We start from the raw sequence: 22,507 nt of genomic DNA, 5'->3' as shown, positions 1-22,507 counted from the left end.
AGTTTTATTAAACATGTGTTAAACTGTAAAATACCCCATATCGGATTGCCAAATGGGGGAGGGGAAAGATGTGTTCCGCCCACAGTGCGCGTTATTCAAGGCCAACTTAATACATATTTTCGCCTTCTGCACCAAGCATATCCCGCTGATAAGAGAAAGAGGTATTTTTTCAGAAGAAGCTGATGGTGCAGGTGAAAATTACCCCCCAGGTAATTGTGCTTAGTATAAATCATCTTAGTGTAGATGAAGGCGGGACCCTTGTCTCTCTAGCAATGGCAGTAAATAGAATCTGTATAGCGTCAGCATGGCTAGACGCTAACCCACCAGTATTTCATCAATGGTTAGCTCGCTTACTGAGAACATATAGCCTTGAGGAAGCCATCTATGAGAGAAGGGGTTACAACGCCAAGAAGAAAAGAGTAAAAATATGGCAGCTTTTTTCTAATTGGAGAGATCTAGTGAATGGGTAAGCCATATAGCCTTACAAGACACTGTTAGTGGCCACATATATGCACTTTATTGTAACCCTTGCACATTAATGACATATTGTATGCACAAGCACTTTATTCTATGTCACATTTTTGAATAGTGGATGAATTTGATTTTAGATTTATTGACAAGATAAGTTAAATGTTCTTAGAGATTTCTTGGAATTGCTATTTTGAAAATATAGAACTTTAATAAATCAGGCTGCTAGTATTAATACACAATGTATAATGTAGGCATGTGCACTTTTTTCTATAATGGACATTGGGCTTGTATGCACTACCTTGTTGGTGGAGAAAATGTCAATGGGGAGGTGGAAGGTATATCACGTCAGATCTTAGAAGGCTGCTCAAGTAGGAAATTGGAAATTTGTGGTAAATTAGGTAAATGCTGTTAAGAGGTTTTGTACATACACCTAGGTGATATGACACACTTTTTTGTATAGGGCTGCTAATATAGCTGGTAGGGTATGCACTCACACTTTATTTTGATGGTTTAAACATAACAAGGATGCACTTTAAAAATTGTCTTTGGCAATTTATTAGAGTGATGGAAAAGTTGTCAATATCATTTGCAGATGCACTTTAAGGAGTTAAAGAAAAGATGTAGATCCTAATGTAGATCCTAATGTTAGCGAACCAGGAATTTAATGTGTTATATAGCAAGGGAAATAGACTGATCCAATGAAAATGGAAAATTGTAATTAGTAGAACCCACGTGGAAAGCCGTTTGGATTGAGGGTAGGGTGGGGAGGGTTAGCACGGGGTGATATTTGAAAAAGAAATGTGTAGGAGAGAGTTTGAAAATGATTGTACTGTGTTACCCTCTGTTTTTCACACAATAAAATATTTATGAAAAAAATGGAATGCATTTTCTCTGGAGAAACCATTTTCTTCCAAGCTACCAAGGATGATTCTGGTGTTTCTCAGAGGAACCAGTTTGCAATTGTGGGTCAAAATGTTTGGTCCATGTAGAATCCTAGTCACAACACAAGTCAAGAGTTCAGACTATAGGCTCTAGCTGAGCACTGTATTGTTTCCTTGTGGCCCAGACGGACATGGTTAGAGCATCCTACAATATAAGTATGGGCTAGAAATGCAACAGCACCTTTCTCTTTGCAATAGAAGAGTTTTCTTACACACTTGAGGAGGAGGAACACATTGCAAGCCTCTGTAAATGATGCTGTTACATGAATATTGTACCAAACATAGTCCTTGTTGTGAATATGGGGATTTGTGAATTTTGGACCACGAATGCGAAACTTAAAAGCAGATATTTTAGGTTGTGCTTCTTTGCAAGCATTAGAGCACTTGCCATTAAATGCAGGCGGGGACTGAAAGTGGGAGATTTCTTGTGTTCAATTCTGTGATTTTTCTGAAACTTATCTTCTCAACTTCTGACTTATAGCTGCATATCACTGAGACGTTTACAAATCTTTCATCTTAGTAAAGCTGTGAATGGTGGCTAGATCCATTTATTAAGCTGCATCGACAAAGCAGTTATCTTTCCTCACTTGTAACATAAAGCGGGAATTATCTGAATTATTGATACATATGAGACAACACTTGGACCACATGCCCTCTAGACTAGAGAACTGTATTGCAGTTTAGACCCCTGTGTCTCCAAATCATACACTGGTTGTCATTTAGTCTACTAATTACACTTTAGTTAGCTCTGTGTTACACATATGTTTTTATTGGTGCTGGCAAACCTTTATGCATGTTGGGTGAACGTGAGAGGTGTGTGGTCAGGGATGCACAGGGGTGTACAAGATGGGTGCAGATGTTTCAGAATGGCTTCTGGGAAACACCCCAATAGAATAGGTGCCAAAAGTGAAAATGTTCCCTGTTAAAAAACTACTTATTGCTAGATTATTCAGCACCACACCGGAGATGTCTGACCTGTGATAAAGTACTCAACGTTGAACCTATCGGGATTGTGCTGGTATTCGCAGGTGGTCCCGCTCATCGAATCAATAAACTTCTGTGACTTCAATGCCTTATCACCTTTCAGTACCTAGCATAAGGAGTGAATAATAAGGTTGGGTTTATCTGCACATTAACAGTATAGATTAACACATTATTAATACAATAAAGTCACAAATGTCGGGGCATATTAGCAAGGGCTGGTGATTTAATTATCGCCGCTTTAGCGTCCGTTTTAGGGCGATAAGCGGCGATAATTATATCGCAATATCATCAAGGACAAGCTAGCGCGTGTTTCTTTGATGTAGAGCCCGTTTTTTCACAGCCTCACCTCACATCGCCAATGAGATGCAAAGAAGGTGTGGCTGTGAAAAAACACATGAAAATATCGCGAAGGCAGCTTCGCAATATTAACAAGGAGGTGCAGCGATAAAAAAATTGCGCTACCTCGGCCTTAACGCTGGAATTTAACATCTGTTAAATTCCAGACTAAGGCATACTAATAACAGTAGGTGGATTATGCTGATACAACCACAGGGTCGTATCTTCAATGTTATCGCTGTTTTCCATGGAACATCGCTGGAAAACCAGCGATGTTCCATGGTAAACAAAGCTATCGCTGAAATATTATCGCCATAGCGCTATGTATTGTTAATATAGCGTTATCATGGCGATAATTTTCAGCGATAGCCGGCGATAATATTTCTACCACTATGTGGGGCCAGCGATATTTATCGCTGGCACTTGTTAATATGCCCCGTCTTTTGCTCAGTTTTGATTACCTTTATTTGATTATTTTGACATATGCATTGTTCCAGTCGTTTGAGGGCAAAAGTAGTAGAACACTGACTCATTCCTCTGGACACCTCAATGTGTTTCAATATAATTATAAACCCTTGCCCTGGCTACAGAGGCTTAATATTTAACCACTTACCATCTCCAAACATCTCCCCCAGTACTCACACCTCCAAAGTGCCCTCTCCATGAATCCCTAGTCTACAATTCAGTTCCTTGTTGCATCCAAAGCCTGATGTTCACTTCTTTCAATTGTTCATGTCATTCTCCACAAGAAGTAGGATTTATGTGGTATTTTCAGTTATTGACCAACTCTTATAAGCCCTTGCATTTGCAGGCACAGTGTTCTGCTAAATGCAGTGTACACACTCAGCAGTTGCGTGATGCTCTGGCACCATTTCCATCCTTTGAGTGGTTTTGCAAGGCAGTGAGGCGTGTTACTGGTGAGTCAGAAGTATATCAAAGTGTGCCTCATTGTGCCTAAAAGCACAAAACTGTGCAACACCAACTTGAAGACGGTTGACTCGTACCTTTGCAAGCTGTTACTGATTGCAGGATGCTTTTTATGTATTTGCATGATTAAGTTTGCTTTTCTATGACTTTTTTTAAAGTAATAGTCATACTTTACAAACATTTGACATTGGGCTGGAAATGTGCGGAGCTGTTGGCACCATCTACATGAAAGCACATACAGATACCCACTAATGACGATAACTTAATCTTATTACCACATCAAAACTGGAGTGAATGCATGGAATGATTTGCTTGAGCGCACAAGACTAAACCCAATAATTATGGACTCACCACTATCGTTGGGTTCCGGTGCAGAGTGCTGTCCAACACAAAGCATGTCAACACGTCAGTATTGATAAGCAGTGTGTGTGTGTGTGTGTGTGTGTATATGGATGTGTGTGTGTATATATATATGTGTGTGTGTATATATATATATATATATATATATATATATATATTCACTGAAAAAACCATAGGTTTCAGGCACGTTATAGTTAGGAATTAGAATTTAAAAAACCTTAGAAATTCACCGAGAAAACCATAGGTTTCGGGGGCGTTATAGTTAGTTGGACATTTCAATCATACAAAACCATAGAAATTCCCTCGTTATAGTTAGTTCAGCTAACTATAACTCGCGCGCCTGCAATGCACTGCTGATGATGTCATATATTACATCACTCATGACATGGTCAGTGACATCACTCATGACATCACTGATGTTTCTACCCTGCCCCCTTTTCGTGTTTTGCGCCTTAGTTTTACTGATTTCCTGTGCCGAGGCACAAGATGGCTGCCAAAACTTCCTGGTTTGAAGTGTTGACAGCCAATTAGCATAAAGCTCTTGGCCATAGATATCTAAACTTTTTTAATTTTCATTTCATCAGCAACTACTGAACGGATTACACCATTTAACAAAAAAGGGTTGTTTCTGAACCAAGGGCTTCCTTTTTGCCAAATGTGGTGCAATTTTGTTCAGCAGTTTGGGCTGTAGCCGTGTCTAAAGTTCCCCATGGGAAATTGCATGGGAAAAACATTGTTTTGTGACCCCCCTTTTTTCTCGCCCCCGCTTGACAAATCACACCGAAACTTTCAAGGTAGGAGCGGACCGGAGCGGGCCACGAGTTTTGAAAGTTTTGTGAAGACTCATCAACCGGTGCCAAAGTTATTGGGAATAGAATGTTTCGAATTTCCTATGGAAAATATGTCCTAACTATATATGTGTATATTATATATATATTCACTTAAAAAACCATAGGTTTCACACATGTTATAGTTAGCTGGACATTTCCCTCGTAAAAAAACAATGAAATTCCCCCGTTATAGTTAGTGCAGGCAACTATAACTCACGCGACCGCAATCCTCTGCTGTATTTTAGACACCTATTTACCCATGTCTTCTTCCATTAATCTTTAGCTATACATATATTACAAATATTTATTTTTCAGAAAGACACATATGTAATCAGTGATGTAATATCTGACGTCATCAGCAGAGGATTGCGGTCGCGTGAGTTATAGTTGCCTGCACTAACTATAACGGGGGAATTTCATTGGTTTTTTACGAGGGAAATGTCCAGCTAACTATAACATGTGTGAAACCTATGGTTTTTTAAGTGAATTTGCAAGCTTTTTGAATGCTAATTCCTAACTATAACGTTTGGGAAACCTATGGTTTTTTAAGTGAATTTGTACGGTTTTTTAAATGCTAAGTTATGTATTTATTAATATTTTTTTTTTCAGGTTTTTCACCGTGCGCTCATCGTGCGCGCACCGTGCGCTTTGCGCACGGTGCACGCGCTGAGGGCACGCGGTGCACTTTGCGCACCCAGCGCCCACAAGGCTTTGAGTGTGCCGTGCGCGCACCGTGCGCGCACCCCGTGCTTTTTCGTCAAAAAAATAAATGTTTTTCTTGGCCCCCGCTTGACTAATCACCCTGAGACTTTCAGGGTAGGAGCGGAGCGCCCCACCTATTTTGAAAAATTTGCGAGGATTCGTCAACCGGCGCCAAAGTTATTCAAAATAGAATTTTCAGATTTCCTTTGGAAACATGGTCCTAACTATAACTATCTACTGGCGCCCGCCAGTAGATTGTATATATATAAATATATATATTCACTGAAAAAACCATAGGTTTCACACACGTTATAGTTAGGAATTAGCATTTAAAAAACCTTGCAAATTCACTTAAAAAACCATAGGTTTCACACATGTTATAGTTAGCTGGACATTTCACTAAAAAAAAAATCATTGAAATTCCTCCGTTATAGTTAGTGCAGGCAACTATAACTCACGCGACCGCAATCCTCAACTGATGACGTCAGATATTACATCACTGTATTTAGACACTTATTTACCCATGTCTTCTTCCATTAATTTTTAGCTATACATATATTACAAATATATTTTTTTCAGAAAGACACATATGTCATCAGTGATGTAATATCTGATGTCATCAGCAGAGGATTGTGGTCGCGTGAGTTATAGTTGCCTGCACTAACTATAACGGGGGAATTTCATTGGTTTTTCACGAGTGAAATGTCCAGCTAACTATAACATGTGTGATACCTATGGTTTTTTCAGTGAATTTGCAAGGTTTTTTAAATGCTAATTCCTAACTATAATGTGTGTGAAACCTATGGTTTTTTCAGTGAATTTGCAAGGTTTTTTAAATGCTAATTCCTAACTATAACGTGTGTGAAACCTATGTTTTTTTCGGTGAATTTGCAAGGTTTTTTAAATGCTAATTCCTAAGTATAACGTGTGTGAAACCTATGGTTTTTTAAGTGAATTTGCAAGGTTTTTTAAATGCTAATTTCTAACTATAACGTGTGTGAAACCTATGGTTTTTTTTGTGAATTAGTAAGGTTTTTTAAATGCTAATTTATGTATGGATTATTATATTTTTTATATATTTATTTTACAATAAACTACCTATGTATATAGTTATAGATTGACTGTATCCTGTAATATGGAATGGCTCAGCTCTTTTTTTTTAAATTTGAATAAAGTTGAACAGCATAGCTAATATCTTCTATAAACTTATAAATAGTTTAACATTTTTTTTTTTTTTAAGGGTTTTTCCCAGTGCGCGCACCGTGCGCGCACGGTGCTCGCACCGGCAATTTTTTTTATTAAAGGAAATTTTGTATTTTTATTTACGAGGTCCTTTAGGGACCCCCTGAGAAGGTCTAGGGGGTCAGGGAGTGTCTTCCCTGCCTCCTTTTCATGTTTTAGAAATCGGGTTACCAGTAATTCATTTCTGATCTGTGCGAGCACCGTGCGCGCACAGCAAGTCATGTGATTACGAAACAACACTTTTCATTGGTTCATAGTAGTTTCTGTTCCAGAATCTTCAAACACCACACCCACTCACCTCACTATTTCTTCTTATCTCTTGGGACAAGGAGCTGAACAGCTACTCTAGTAAAATCTTACTTGAAAAAGGCAGAACAGCAGTCTACTTCAGGGAGTGAGGAGGAGACCTTTGTGGTACCACCAAGGAAGACCAAACAAAAAGACTCTTCATCTGGAAATTCTTCACCTTTCCAGAGGGCCAAAAGAAGGTCAATGCCCCGAAGGTGACATGCACTATTTGTGGAACTGTCTTATCCAGAGGAGATCCCAGCAAGAAATACTCGTTTAGTATTTATCCAATGCTGAGACACTTCAAGACAGTGCATCCTGTACCTTATGCTCGAGAGACAACTAGAGCCCTAAGGGACAACCCTCCACCTGCTCAGCCGAGCACATCATCTGCGGCCGCAGATTCTCCATGTACCAGGCCACAGGACATCCGCCCACTTTTCCAGAAGGTGCACATACATTGTAATGTGTGCAATGCTGTTCTTTGCTACGGTGAGAGCAGTATTAACTTGATTGAAAACAAAATACAGCAGCACACATGCTCCAGCCCATCATTTTTTTCATTTATTGTTTTTGTTCCTGTTGAACAGTTTTTCATTACCAGTTTTTTTTGGTGCTCTAAAAAAATACAAAATTGTTAAACAACTAAAAAAAAAAAAAGACAAAAAAAACAGTTCTTTTCAGAACTCACTTCACTTCTCCAAGAAGAGCTATATTCCTAATATACTGTGTTGTAATTTTATTGAATGAATGTGTAGTGTATACATGAATGATTGAAATGATTGAAATGACTGAGTGAAGAGGAGGAAAGGACAGACAAAATGAGTGAGAAAAGGAAAGTATGATCAGTCATGAAAGGGAAGTGAAAGACTGATTGCAACAAAAGGACTAAGGGTAGAGGATACAGGTAAGAAGAGTGAATGAGTAAGGGAATGGCAGTGAGTAATGGAGAGTGATGGAGGGGGAGTGAGAAAAGGGGGGTAAGGGACGGAGATAGGAAAAGGGAGTAACAGATGAAGCGGATGAAGTACAGCAGGGTAAACATAACATAACACATGTATTTGTAAAGCGCACGTTCACCACTACGGGTATCTTGGCGCTGAATAACAGATGTTTATTGTTACCCAACTCAATGGTACTCATTTTATCGACCTCAGATGGATGAAAGGCTGAGTGGACCCGCCGGGATTTGAACCTGTGACCATGAGGTTGAACACAGGCCCTGCAGCAGACGCATTAGTCCACTGAGCCACCAGTCCCGACGTAAAGGGATTGAAAGTAAGAGAAGTGGAGTGATGGTAAGATAAGGGGTATGAGGATTAGAAAAGGGGGTAAGGGAAAGTGAGAGATGGGGAGGGAGGGGATGGAGGGATTTAGGAAACTGGAGTGAGAGAAAGGGAGTCAGGATTTCAATGAGCAAAGGAGAGTGAGGGAGAGTGAAGGAAAGAATGCGAAAAGATGAAGGGGTGTGAGATACAGACAGGAGGAAGTGAAGTAGGAGAATAGGAGTGACTATGAGTAAAGGATAGTGACAGTTAGGGAAGGTGAGGGAAGGAGAATGACGGAGAAGGTTAAAAAATTAACATAGATGGAAAATGAGTGATGGAGATCGGAGGAGTGGTAGAAACAGAGATGTTAAGGAAATTAAGGGTAAGACAGACAAAGGGAGAAAGACAGAAACAGAGACAGAGAGCAAGGAACTGAGAAGGAGTAAGGCAGTTAGAATGACTGAGACATATGGAGAGGTAGCTTCTAATTACTTTAATTAAGAAACTTTTTCCAGTTCCAGCTTGTCCACTCACATACATTCTGATTGGTTCAAATGATGTGCATGAGCACTCTTTATTTTCATGTAGTAATCCATGATCAATTTGTTTTGTGACTTCTTCATAAATTTGTTGTTGTTCATCATTCAGTTGTTGTTCCAAATTTGGTAAGTCTATTAAATCTTCCTGAGCTTGATTCTTAGCTGTTTCCACTTCAGTCATGGCTATTGCAGCTTCATTTTCTACGATTGGTTGTCCTGGGGGATCTTGATTGAGTGTACCAGAACTTTGACTGTCTTGAGAACTGTCTGTAGCTACTTCAGCTGCAATTGTAGCTTCTTGTTCAATTTCTTCATTTAACACTTGTACATAATTTGTGAAAGTACTGCATTCTATGCTATCTTTACATGCATTAAAGGAATCTTCATAGCTCTGAAAATCTCCAAGTAATTCATCCTCTGAACGCCATGGTTTAAACAGCTGTAAAAGTGCTAAGTAGTAAAATTCCTTTTTGTCAGTAGTGTCGCAACTCAGCTTCCTGTGATTACTCAAACTTCCTTTTGTTTGTTTCACCAAACATCCTTCCTCCCCAATGACTTTATATTTTCCATTGTTGATACCTTCTGTGGCATTCCGTGTAAAAATGTAGTTCTGCAGCACTTCATAGAGACACATGTTCTCAAGATGATGACTTCTGTTTGGGTAATATGCGTCCAACATATTTGTTTTCAAAATGTCTGTACTTTCTGGTTCGTTATCTGCTAAATATTCAATTTCTCAAATAGATTTCAGTACCTGATTTCGCATTCCTGCAAGGCCTAAACTTACCCACATTATTCTTCTGGATTTGGAGTACAGACTTGCAGATGATAACCTATCTGAGCATTCGTATGACCCAATTTCTCGATGCGATAACATCTTTAAACTGAAACTGTATAGCTTTTTACTGACAGTCTTCTCGTGAGAAATCTCTTCTCACATTTCTTTCAATTCCGTTTTCTCAGATTTAGTGATGTAAGATGTGACATACCGAGCAACAGCAATAGAATTGTCAGCTACATACTGAATACCCATGTTAGCATTCCACATGGATAAAATGTCTGGGTTGTAGTCATTTATATATTTTGAATCTTCTTTTCTTCTTAGGTTGTAGTTATTTTTCGGAGATTTTCTTGTAATGGTATGTCGCACAGCTGACATAAAACTGTTTACTCTTCCTTTTGAAAGAACAGGTCGTGGAAATCCAAATCGACATTTTGGTGCCGATTCCGATCCTGGTAAAACCGGGTACGAACCGTCAGTCGGAGCGTTTTCTCCGTCCGACTCGTACCCGGGAAAAAAACATTACAAACATGGAAGTACGATTCGCACGGAAACACCATTTCCGTACGAATCGTAAAAAACACCGACCGCCGAAAATATACATACGAATGTGATCCGGGAATGCTCCGACTTGACGTCGGGACGCTTTCAGGCAGCGTTTCACGACCCAGGAAGTACGAATCGAACTGACAGCAGTCCGGACGGCAATATTTTTACGGCACCCAAAAAGTGCCGGAAAAGCGAAGTACGCCGCGAAACGACCATATTAGTGGGCCCGGTATGCGCCGTACCCCCCCTCAGCACCCGTGAGTATGCGCCGTACCCCCCAAAGCCCCCGTGAGTATGCGCCATACCCCCCCAGCCCCCGTGAGTACGCGCTGACCCCCCCCAGCACCCGTGAGTATGTGCCGTACCCCCCCAGCCCCCGTGAGTACGCACCGACCCCCCCCAGCACCCGTGTACGTACGAGTCGTACCCCCCGTGTATGTACACCCATGTACGTACGAGTTGTACCCCCACCCATGTATGTACACCCGTGTACGTACGAGTTGAACCCCCCGTGTATGTACACCCATGTACGTACGAGTCGGGGGGTCGAACCCCCCGTGTATGTACACCCGTGTACGTACGAGTCGTACCCCCCGTGTATGTACACCCGTGTACGTACGAGTCATATCCCCACCCGTGTATGTACACCCGTGTACGTACGAGTCGAACCCCCCGTGTTTGTACACCGGTGTACGTACGAGTCGAACCCCCCGTTTATGTACACCCGTGTACGTATGAGTCGTACCCCAACCTGTGTATGTACGGTGTGTACCCCCAGCACGTAGCATACACGGGTGGGGGTACGACTCGTACGTACACGGGTGTACATACACGGGTGGGGGTACGACTCGTACGTACACAGGTGTACATACACGGGGGGGTTCAACTCGTACGTACACGAGTGTACATACACGGGTGGGGGTACGACTCGTATGTACACGGGTGTACATACACGGGGGGGTTCGACTCGTACGTACACAGGTGTACATACACGGGTGGGGGTACGACTCGTACGTACATGGGTGTACATACACGGGGGGTTTCGACTCGTACGTACACGGGTGTACATACACGGGTGGGGGTACGACTCGTACGTACACGGGTGTACATACACGGGGGGGTACGACTCGTACGTACACGGGTGTACATACACGGGGGGTACGGCGCATACTCACGGGGGCTGGGGGGGTATGGCGCATACTCACGGGGGCTGGGGGGGTACGGCGCGTACTCACGGGGGCTGGGGGAGGTACGGTGCATACTCACGGGGGCTGGGGGGGTACGGCGCATACTCACGGGGGCTGGGTGGGGTACGGCACGTACTCACGGGGGCTGTGGGGGGTACCGCGCATACTCACGGGGGTTGGGGGGTGTTCGGCGCGTATGCGGGCACATGTCTCCATGGTTGCTATGGGAGTTCGGTCCGTACGATGCATTTTCCATACGGTTGTAACATCGGACGCACGGGATGGATCGTATTTGCGCGCTCGGACTTCACTTTTCAAATTTGTACGTAAAATCGTCCGGGGATGTGTCGGACACTTTTTCCGTCCCGAGGACGTGTGGGGAAATTTTCCGAATTCGATTCGTATGAACTTTTTCCCATACGAATCGTACTTGGCAGTTTGTACGCTACTTGTACGATTCGTACGGTAAAAAGACCGGATACGAGTCGTACGAGGAAAATTTTTCCAGGATCGGAATCGGCACCCTAGTGTAGAAATTATCTTTACTCTTGTACTTTCGTCAACAGTATTTTCCACACCGATGACTTTGGAAACGTAAAACTTGCTCTTTTAAATTTTTTAGGTATAGCACATGTTGCATATTCTTCAATGAAAGATAAAACTGCATCATCAGAATCTGTTCCAAATTTTGGGGCATCCTTGATCCACAACAGCTTATGAATATGAGGAGCACCTCTTGCTTGGTACTCTTTTCTCCAAAAGAAATCCACAACTTCTCCAAGAGGTGGATTTTTTTTATTGCAGATGAAGGACATCATAGCCTCAAATCTATGATTGAAATATCTGCAAACATTAACCGGATCCAATGAGCACAATTCTCCTGCTGTCTTGTATTGGATGTTTTCAATATTTGAATTTGCCTCTCGAAGAAAATCCAGTAAATCATCCCAAGCGTACTCAGCACAGCTTAGGGTAAGGAACCATGTAGGAGTTCCTAAATTCCGTAACATACATTTCAATTCTCCATGGCGTCGGTACCAATATTCATTAGTTCCACGCTGACAAGCCATCAGATTAATCAATTGAGATTCCAAATGATCATCTCGCTGTTGCACTTTGTTCATAAAATCCTTTGCAGACACATTATGTAGATGTACTCCAGGTTTTAAAAGGTGATTTACTGCATAAGATAGTGCAGACAAGTCACTTTCAAATAAAAGATGGAACAAATAAGGAATACTTTGACGAAATCTTGGATCTTCTGCATATAATCTTGTAGTCTGACACTCAGAAGCAGGAATCTGTACTGGACGTTCATCATATCGTCCACCTTTTCCTGTAGGAAACAGCTGGGGAAAACAACGAGCTTCCAAGCTCTCCTCCCATACACTCACGGGAGTTCCTTTTGCTTTTTTCATCTGAAACAGATCAATAGTGTTTCCCATAACTTCTTTAGAATGAAGAGGATGTATGCTGAAATGTTCATAAATTTCTTCTTCTTTTGAATTATCCACTTTTTCAATTTGCCCAGTTGGTATTCCTGTGTCTGCTAGTAAAACTTCTTCATCTTCATCCATATAAATTGATTCATAGTACTTATTATTTCTTTTCAAATATAAATTTGCTCTTTGTACTTTTCGTACATCTACTAGCTCCTGCCAAATTTCTTATTCTTTGTAGGTACACCATTAACCAGAATAACTAATGGTTCAGTTTCCAAACTATCTGCATCAATTGTTTCAATATTTTTTTTCAAATCTAATGGCAAATAGACAACTCTTCCTTTTAAACCTCTTTGTAAATCTGAAGGAGGTAATTTACCTGTTTTGGGCTCCATGCGAACTATACTCTGAAACGGATGGACACATGAGGAACTTCGATTTCCGATCGCGATCGAATCGACCCGCCATCTTGTGCTCTGCTGCCATTTTGTGTTGCCATCACTCAGGCAGCACGGCGAACAAAGTCTATTCTGCTTTTTCTGCAGCTTCGTGTCAAAATGGTCCTTCTGCCTCTATTTGCAAAGCTGGTGTTAGGTCTGGCCGAGTACACTAATCCCTGTCTGGTTTTCCTAATCCCCGTTTCAACTATCTGTTGCTTCACACTATTCTTTTCCAAATTTATCTTATCGTCTGGCCTTCACTGTCCTCTGCTAGCATTCTCTCGTTTCACAACTGTCCTCCAACACACACAAACGTATCTCGCCACCTGCAAGTTTGTTACAAATCCGTTAATAAATTAGTTTGAGGGAGGGGTGACAAACACAGTTGGAGGAGAGGTTTATTCGAGTCATCTGACACTTTTGTTTTCAAATCTCTCCTATTGGTTCTGTCCTGTTTTTCAACTTTCCCTATTGGCTCTTTCTTGTATGTGCTGGGTGTATACTTGGTTAATGTATATGTTACCTATATGGTATAAAAGTTTGTGCGCCACAGAGTGAAGTGGCAGTCTCCTGAGAACCTACCTTGTGTACTTCTGGGACAACTGTACTAGCTACAGCTAATAAATCTGATCTTCTAACGCCTAACAGAGTGTCCCGTGTCTCTGTGTAGCTGAGCAGGAGAACCCAGGAGATTAAGGCATACCCTGCGCCGCCAGGCCCAAAAGGTTCTGGTTCTTCACACATTGAATGAGTATAGACTCATACGTATTTAAATCACTAAGTTCTGCAGGAATATCAACCAATTCTAAATTATTATGTACAGCTCTAGCTGGCCTTTTATTTTCTTCTAACTTGTTATAACATATTTACAAATACGCTGATCTTCACCCAAATCAAAACAATTTTCCAGAAACAAATATGTAGCAAAATTCTTCCACTCATAATTATTTTCTTTTTCACTTTTTTTATAGAGATCAACAGTTCTTGTTTGAGTTTTATAATGGCTTCTCCGGCAACAAATACAAGTAATATTTGGTCTTTCATTAGAGATGATAGTACATTTTGTCATTTGGTCTTCAAAATTTTTACTAACAGTGGGTTCTACATTCTCTTCCACATTTTCTTCAATAACTGTGTCATTTCCTGCACTTTCTTGTTCTGGACCAAAGTAACAAAACTGAATATCATCAGTAACCTTCTCTACATCTGATACAGATCCACGCAACAGAGCACTATTCAATTCATTTAACTTTAGTGCTGGACTTTTAGCAAAATACAATCTTCTCACAAACTTTCTCATTTTGGTATGATGGACTGCCAGCATCCTAAAATGGTGAAAGACAAGCCAGAGAATGTCCTTGCAAACCAGTATTCTTTCTCACTCTGCATGGATCTAGTCTTTGAAGCACCTTAATCTTCTGTTTAACACTTTTTTTACTATATTCTCTTAGAAAGTCACGTAATTTATCAATAGATTCTTGTCGTACAGTACAAATACTACTACAATTCCAAGTGTACACTGGGGCTTTAGGACGTTTCCCCATAACCTCATCAGCTAACACTCCTTCCTCATTTCTTGGAACCATTTTCTCCTTTTCCATTACACAACCATCTTTAACTTCATAACTTCGACCACTGGTGTCAACTGCATGCAGCAAACTATTACTTTGAAGATAACTCTCTTAATTAAAAAATGGTTCAGTACTTGAACTATGCTTCCATTCTCCTAAGAACACATTACATAAGGTTTCTTTTTCACTACTCTTTTCCTTTTGCTTTTTGACTTCATTACATTGACTATTTTATCTAATTTACGGATCCTGTTCAAAATTAAAATGAATAGTTTTCTTTTTAATTCCAAAGCCTTTGCAACAATTGATTCAATATGTTTCTTTTTCTTATAAAATATTGCTTTCTTCCTATATTTTTTCACATCGTTTAGCAAATTGAACACCACTCTTCTCTGAAACATTTTTTTACGAATGTTTTGAAATTCTGTTTTTCTTTTTAAGTCATTCTTTCTTGCTTCTGATTGTACATTAGCATTTAGTATTTTCTTTCTATTGTCTTGTTGTTTTCTTCTTGAAACACTATTTGCAGTGGATATACTTTGTACATTTTTTCTATGTTTGAGGATATTTTTTAAAAAATCCTTAGACTGCTTACCAGAAGACTTTTTCTTTTTTCCAACATGATTTCTGTTGTCCAGTTGTCTTCAGATATAGATGTTTTTGCTGTTCTTTTCTCTTTCTTGATTTTATAGGCATGTTTAATTTATTTCAGTGCTGTTCAGCAATACCTAAAGGAAACAAAAAAAAAATACCTTTATGTAATTTAAATATATTACTATATTTTTTTGAGCTTTTCAAATCCTATCATATGAGCTGCCCCTTTCCTACGAGTGCAAGTCTTACAGAACAAGAGCAACACAAATTAAATCTCTGACAACAATTCCTATGTGCACACAGACTCATGGTGTGATTCTAGGCAGAAAACGATATTTGATTGCCAATTTCAAAGCACATTTACTACTGTGGTAGAGCAAGTGATAATTACTGTAACAGCCTGACACATTTTCGATATAGTTTAGAGAGGCAGAAAACAGCACATGTCCTAACAGCTACTTGAGACCATGAGCATGTGGAACCTGGGTGAGTGATTAGACTAGAGCAAAGGAAATGAGCCTTGGTGATGTTGAATGTGTTAGCGTTACACACTGCTATCTGAAATATCACACAGTGCTGAATAGTAAGCATGGGAGTGCAGGAGAAGCAGCTGGCTCTGTGCTAATAGTGTGTTTCTGGAGACTGTGTATTGTCAGGTGCAAGAGAGATCTGCATGGTCGCTTGCACAACTGCATGAACACTGCAGAGATGTATGTAAGATCACCTGTGGTAAGGGTTAATAGGAGTTTTGAACATGTAGGAACTACCTCAACCATTGCAGGAGTGGAAGGAAAATCTACCCTGTTGTTTTCAAATGTGTTAGCATTTACCTCTCATCTGTGAGATAGTGATTTCTGCTGAATGCTAACCATCACAGTTCAAGAAAACAAGCTGCCCCTTTCCTACGAGTGCAAGTCTTACAGAACAAGAGCAACACAAATTAAATCTCTTACAACAATTCCTGTGTGCACACAGACTCATTGTGTGATTCTAGGCAGAAAACGATATTTGATTGGCAATTTCAAAGCACATTTACTACTGTGGTAGAGCAAGTGATAATTACTGTAACAGCCTGACACATTTTCGATATAGTTTAGAGAGGCAGAAAACAGCACATGTCCTAACAGCTACTTGAGACCATGAGCATGTGGAACCTGGGTGAGTGATTAGACTAGAGCAAAGGAAATGAGCCTTGGTGATGTTGAATGTGTTAGCGTTACACACTGCTATCTGAAATATCACACAGTGCTGAATAGTAAGCATGGGAGTGCAGGAGAAGCAGCTGGCTCTGTGCTAATAGTGTGTTTCTGGAGACTGTGTATTGTCAGGTGCAAGAGAGATCTGCATGGACGCTTGCACAACTGCATGAACACTGCAGAGATGTATGTAAGATCACCTGTGGTAAGGGTTAATAGGAGTTTTGAACATGTAGGAACTACCTCAACCATTGCAGGAGTGGAAGGAAAATCTACCCTGTTGTTTTCAAATGTGTTAGCATTTACCTCTCATCTGTGAGATAGTGATTTCTGCTGAATGCTAACCATCACAGTTCAAGAAAACAAGCTGCCCCTTTCCTACGAGTGCAAGTCTTACAGAACAAGAGCAACACAACTTAAATCTCTTACAACAATTCCTGTGTGCACACAGACTCATGGTGTGATTCTAGGCAGAAAACGATATTTGATTGGCAATTTCAAAGCACATTTACTACTGTAGTAGAGCAAGTGATAATTACTGTAACAGCCTGACACATTTTCGTTATAGTTTAGAGAGGCAGAAAAGAGCACATGTCCTAACAGCTACTTGAGACCATGAGCATGTGGAAACTGGGTGAGTGATTAGACTAGAGCAAAGGAAATGAGCCTTGGTGATATTGAATGTGTTAGCGTTACACACTGCTATCTGAAATACCACACAGTGCTGAATAGTAAGCATGGGAGTGCAGGAGGAGCAGCTGGCTGTGTGCTAAGAGTGTGTTTCTGGAGACTGTGTATTGTCAGGTGCAAGAGAGATCTGCATGGACGTTTGCACAACTGCATGAAGACTGCAGAGATGTATGTAAGATCACCTGTGGTAAGGGTTAATTGGGCTTATGAACATGTAGGAACTACCTCACCCATTGCAGGAGTGGAAGGAAAATCTACCCTGTTGTTTTCAAATGTGTTAGCATTTGCCTCTCATCTGTGAGATGCTGATGTGTGCTGTATGCTAACCATCACAGTTCAAGAAAACAAGCTGCCCCTTTCCTACGAGTGCAAGTCTTACAGAACAAGAGCAACACAAATTAAATCTCTGACAACAATTCCTGTGTGCACACAGACTCATGGTGTGATTCTAGGCAGAAAACAATATTTGATTGGTTATCAAAGCACATTTACTACTGTGGTAGAGCAAGTAATAATTACTGTAACAGCCTGACACATTTTTCTTATACTTTAGAGAGGCAGAAAAGAGCACATGTCCTAACAGCTACTTGAGACCATGAGCCTGTGGAACCTGGGTGAGTGATTAGACTAGAGCAAAGGAAATGAGCCTTGGTGATGTTGAATGTGTTAGCGTTATACACTGCTATCTGAAATACCACACAGTGCTGAATAGTAAGCATGGGAGTGCAGGAGAAGCAGCTGTCTGTGTGCTAAGAGTGTGTTTCTGGAGACTGTGTATTGTCAGGTGCAAGAGAGATCTGCATGGACGCTTGCACAACTGCATGAAGACTGCAGAGATGTATGTAAGATCACCGGTGGTAAGGGTTAATTGGAGTTTTGAACATGTAGGAACTACCTCACCCATTGTAGGAGTGGAAGGAAAATCTACCCTGTTGCTTTCAAATGTGTTAGTATTTGCCTCTCATCTGTGAGATAGTGATTTCTGCTGAATGCTAACCATCACAGTTCAAGAAAACAAGCTGCCCCTTTCCTACGAGTGCAAGTCTTACAGAACAAGAGCAACACAAATTAAATCTCTGACAACAATTCCTGTGTGCACACAGACTCATGATGTGATTCTAGGCACAAAACAGTATTCCTGGGTGATACCAGTACACCTTAACTTATGGTGAAGACATACTCCATAATATCTTACAAGTTCAAGGAAGTTAAATATCTTCCACAACATAAAATGTAAAACACAACTTTAAAAGAAGATACAAATTTCTATTATTTATATCAAAATACACCACATACATCCCCTCTCAAATTCATAACTCACCTTTAAAAGTAGTTAGTTGAGAAAGAAATGTGCCACTCACACAGCAGATTATCAGAGCCAGAATCTCTGAACTGTACTCCTCTCACCAGAACCACTAAATGGCAACATTTCCCTTTCTTTTTTCACACATATACATGTTAACTTCAAATCACATTGCTTCCCACATTTTTTTAAATGGAAACACACATTTCTATTGGTTGCAAATTTCAACCCTTTCCAAATGATTCCTACCCCCAACATGACTTCTGCCTGCTACCATAGCAACAGATCATGGAACACTGGTGTGAGCAGAGGTCAGAAGTTCAGCACACAATGTTTCTAATCCAAAGAGCAAGAGTGCTTGACTTTTCAAACCTAACAGCATATCCAAAGTAATCTTCTGTGGGAACACATTTTTCTTAACCAATACAAAAAATGCTTTTAAAAATTTAAACATACAGCCTAGTTTTTAGTGTTGAATGGCCTGAAACAGCCAACGAGTTCTTTTAATTAAAAAAAAAGTATGTAAGCCTCCATTTTACAACTATCTTTCTTTTCATATTGCCATTCTACTGAAAGACACCTTCTGAGTGCATCCAGATCTCCTTGAAAGATGTCATAGTGTGGATTGTAGGTCATAGCTATGTCTACTGGAGTGAAAAGTATGCGGAACAAAGAGGTATTGTGAAAGACCTTGCTTTGCCAAATGTAGACATTAAATGGATTGGTCAGAGAGGGTTAAAGTGGCACCAATTAATGCCTTTGGTGAAATCCTTTCTACATCTCCCACAGCCTGACCTTATAATTGTGCACTGTGGTGGAAATGACCTAGGCACTTTAACTGGGGTAGGTCTGGAAATGCTTGTTAAGGACACCTTTGTGCAATTGATGTCACTTTTTCCACAAACTACCTTTGTATATTCTAATATATGCCAAAGGCAAAAGTGGAACTGGTCCAACCAATATTGTCCACAGATTGAGAAAGCAAAAAAGCACGTCAATAAGTCTGTTTCTGCTTTCCTCAGAGACTAGGGTATGGGTTCTATATACCACAACTAGCGTTACAACATGCAAGGCATTTATAGAGGAGACGGTGTACATTTCACAGATGAAGGGAACAGAGTCTTCCTCTTGAACTTTATACTCTGCATCGGTACTTACTTGTAGGTACAAAAAAACACTCAATGAACACAACAGCTCTTTTTAGAGCCAACCAACATCTAAATACTTAAACTTGATTTTTGATTCTATTTTTTTAATGAATTTTTTGCCACCGTGCGCGCACCGCAATATTTAGAAAACTTATTTATTTTTTTGGGGACCTTAGGGGTCTTTCAAGGTCCCCCTGAGAAGGCCTAGGGGGTCAGGGACTCTCTACCCTGTCCCCTTTTCACGTTCTCCACTTGTGCTTTTAGCTCTCTTCTGCCTCTAAAACTCAAAATGGCGGCTGGGGGGTGTGCGCACCATGAGTGCACCCCGCGATTTTTTGACAAAAAATAAAATGTTTTTTTCACCCTTCGGGGTCCTTCAGGGACCCCCTGACAAAGGCTAGGGGGTCAGGAACTCTCTACCCTGCCCCCTTTTCCCGTTCTCCGCCTTTATTTTTCACTGTCACACACAAAATGGCGTCCGACACTTCCTGATTTCGACCGATTGGAATGCTGACTGACATCTAACCATCAATCAGAATTACGCTTGCGGACATATGGTGCGCGTCCCGTGCGAGCACCGTGCGCGCACGGTGCGCGCTTATAGATATTTATGTACTTTTAACTGCAATTTTCTCAGGAACTACTGAACAGATTGACACCATATATGCAAAAGGCACATGCCTGACCTGAGGACTACCTCTTTGCCAAATTTCAAGTAATTCTGTTCAGCCGTTCGGGCTGTACCTTCGTCTAAAGGTCCTATGGGAAAATGCATGGGGAAAACGTGTTTTGGGACCACCCTTTTTTCTCAGCCCCCGCTTAACGAATCACCCCGAGACTTTCAGGGCAGGAGCTGAGCCGAGCGCCCAATTAGTTTTGAAAATTTCACGAAGATAAGTCAACCGGCGCCAAAGTTATTCAAAATAGAATTTTCAGATTTCCTATCGGAACTCGGTCCTAACTATAACTATCTACTGGCGACCGCCAGTAGATAATATATATATATATATATATATATATATATATATATATATATATATATATATATATATATATATATATATATATATATATATATATATATATTACCTACTGGCGGTCGCCAGTAGGTAGTTATAGTTAGGACCACGTTTCCATAGGAAATCCGCAACATTCTATTTTGAATAACTTTGGCGCCGGTTGACGAATCCTCGCAAATTTTACAAAATAGGTGGGGCGCTCCGCTCCGCTCCTACCCTGAAATTCTCGGGGGGATTCGTCAAGCGGGGGCTGAGTTAAAAGGGGGGTCCCAAAACGCATTTTTCCCATGCATTTTTCCATAGGACCTTTAGACAGGGCTACAGCCCGAACGGCTGAACAGAATTTAATGAAATTTGGCAGAGGTAGTCCCCAGGTCAAGGAAGTGCCTTTTGTAGGTTTGGTGTAAATCTGTTCAGTAGAATCTGAGAAAATAGCCTTTTAATCAATATATATCTGTGGCAGCTTACCGTGCGCTTACGGTGCGCTTACCGTACGCGTACGGTGGCGTGCGCGAGCGCGATTCTGATTGGCTGTTAGATCTTAGTAAACATTCGAATCGGTCGAAACCAGGAAGCGGCGGCCGCCATTTCGTGTGTTTCACTCAGAAAAAAAAGAGTGATATCTTGAAAAGGGGGCAAGGAGGAGAGTTACAGACCCCCTAACATTTGTAAGGGGGTCAAAGAAGGACAGAAAAGTTCAAAGAAAACATTTATTATTTTTTTTTAAAAAACCGCGGGGTACGCGTACGGTAAGCTTACGGTAAGCTTACCGTACGCGTACGGTAGAAAAAAAAAAAAGAGAAATAAAATTCAGATTTAAGAGTTTAGATATTAGGGGGCTCTAAAAAGAGCCGTTGTGTTTATGAAGTGATTTTTTAGTGGTACCTACAAGTAAGTACCGATGCAGAGTCTAAGGTTCAAGAGGACCCTCATCATTGAAGTGCACACCATCTCCTCTATAAATGTCTTGCATGTCGTAACGCAAGTTGTTGTGGTAAATGGAACCCATACCATAGTCACGGAGGAAAGCAGAAACAGATTTGTTGACGTGCTTTCTTGCTTTGTCAATCTGCGGACAGAAATGATTGGACCAGTTCCATTTTTGCCTTTGGCATATGTTAGAAAACACAAAGGCAGTTTTAGGGAAAAGTGAAAACAGTTGTGCAAAGGTGTCCTTCATAAGCATTTCCAGACCTACCCCAGTCAAAGTGCCTAGGTCATTGCCACCACAGTGCACTATTATGAGGTCAGGGTGTTGAATTTGCATGACGGATTTCACCAATGGCATCAATTGGTGCCACTTTAACCCTCTCTGACCAATCCATTTAATGTCTACATTTGGCAAAGCAAGGTCTCTCACCATATCTGTTTTCTCTGCATACTTTTCACTCCAGAAGACATAGCTGTGCCCTACAATCCACACTGTGAACATCTTCCAAGGAGATCTGGATGCACTCAGGAGGTGTAATTCAGTAGAATGGGAAAATGAAATGAAAGACAGTTTGGAAATGGAGGCATACATATTTTATTCATAAAAAAAGAACTGATTGGCTGTTTCATACCATTATAGAATAAAAACTAGGCTGCATGTGTAAATTAATAAAAGCATGTTTTGTATTGGTACAGAAAAATGTGTTACCAAAGAACAGTACTTTGGATTTGCTGTTAGGTTTGAAAAGTCAAGCACTCTTGCTCTGTG

At 40.7% G+C, this 22,507-nt stretch overlaps 1 protein-coding gene across 1 annotated transcript in view; it reads right to left on the bottom strand.

The window, feature by feature from the left end:
- LOC146796838 (metalloproteinase inhibitor 1-like) overlaps window positions 1-22,507 on the bottom strand; it is a 100,230-nt gene that overhangs the window by 21,184 nt on the left and 56,539 nt on the right. The window contains exon 3 of the mRNA XM_085630242.1: window positions 2,388-2,502. Within this exon, the coding sequence (XP_085486368.1) occupies window positions 2,388-2,502 (115 nt within the window). The remainder of the gene's footprint in view (window positions 1-2,387; window positions 2,503-22,507) is intronic.

The sequence above is a fragment of the Triturus cristatus genome, chromosome 10 (genome assembly GCF_964204655.1).
Source record: "Triturus cristatus chromosome 10, aTriCri1.1, whole genome shotgun sequence".
NCBI lineage: Eukaryota > Metazoa > Chordata > Amphibia > Caudata > Salamandridae > Triturus > Triturus cristatus.
The sequence above is the reverse complement of the archived record's forward strand: the minus strand, read 5'-3'. Positions and strand labels throughout refer to the sequence as shown.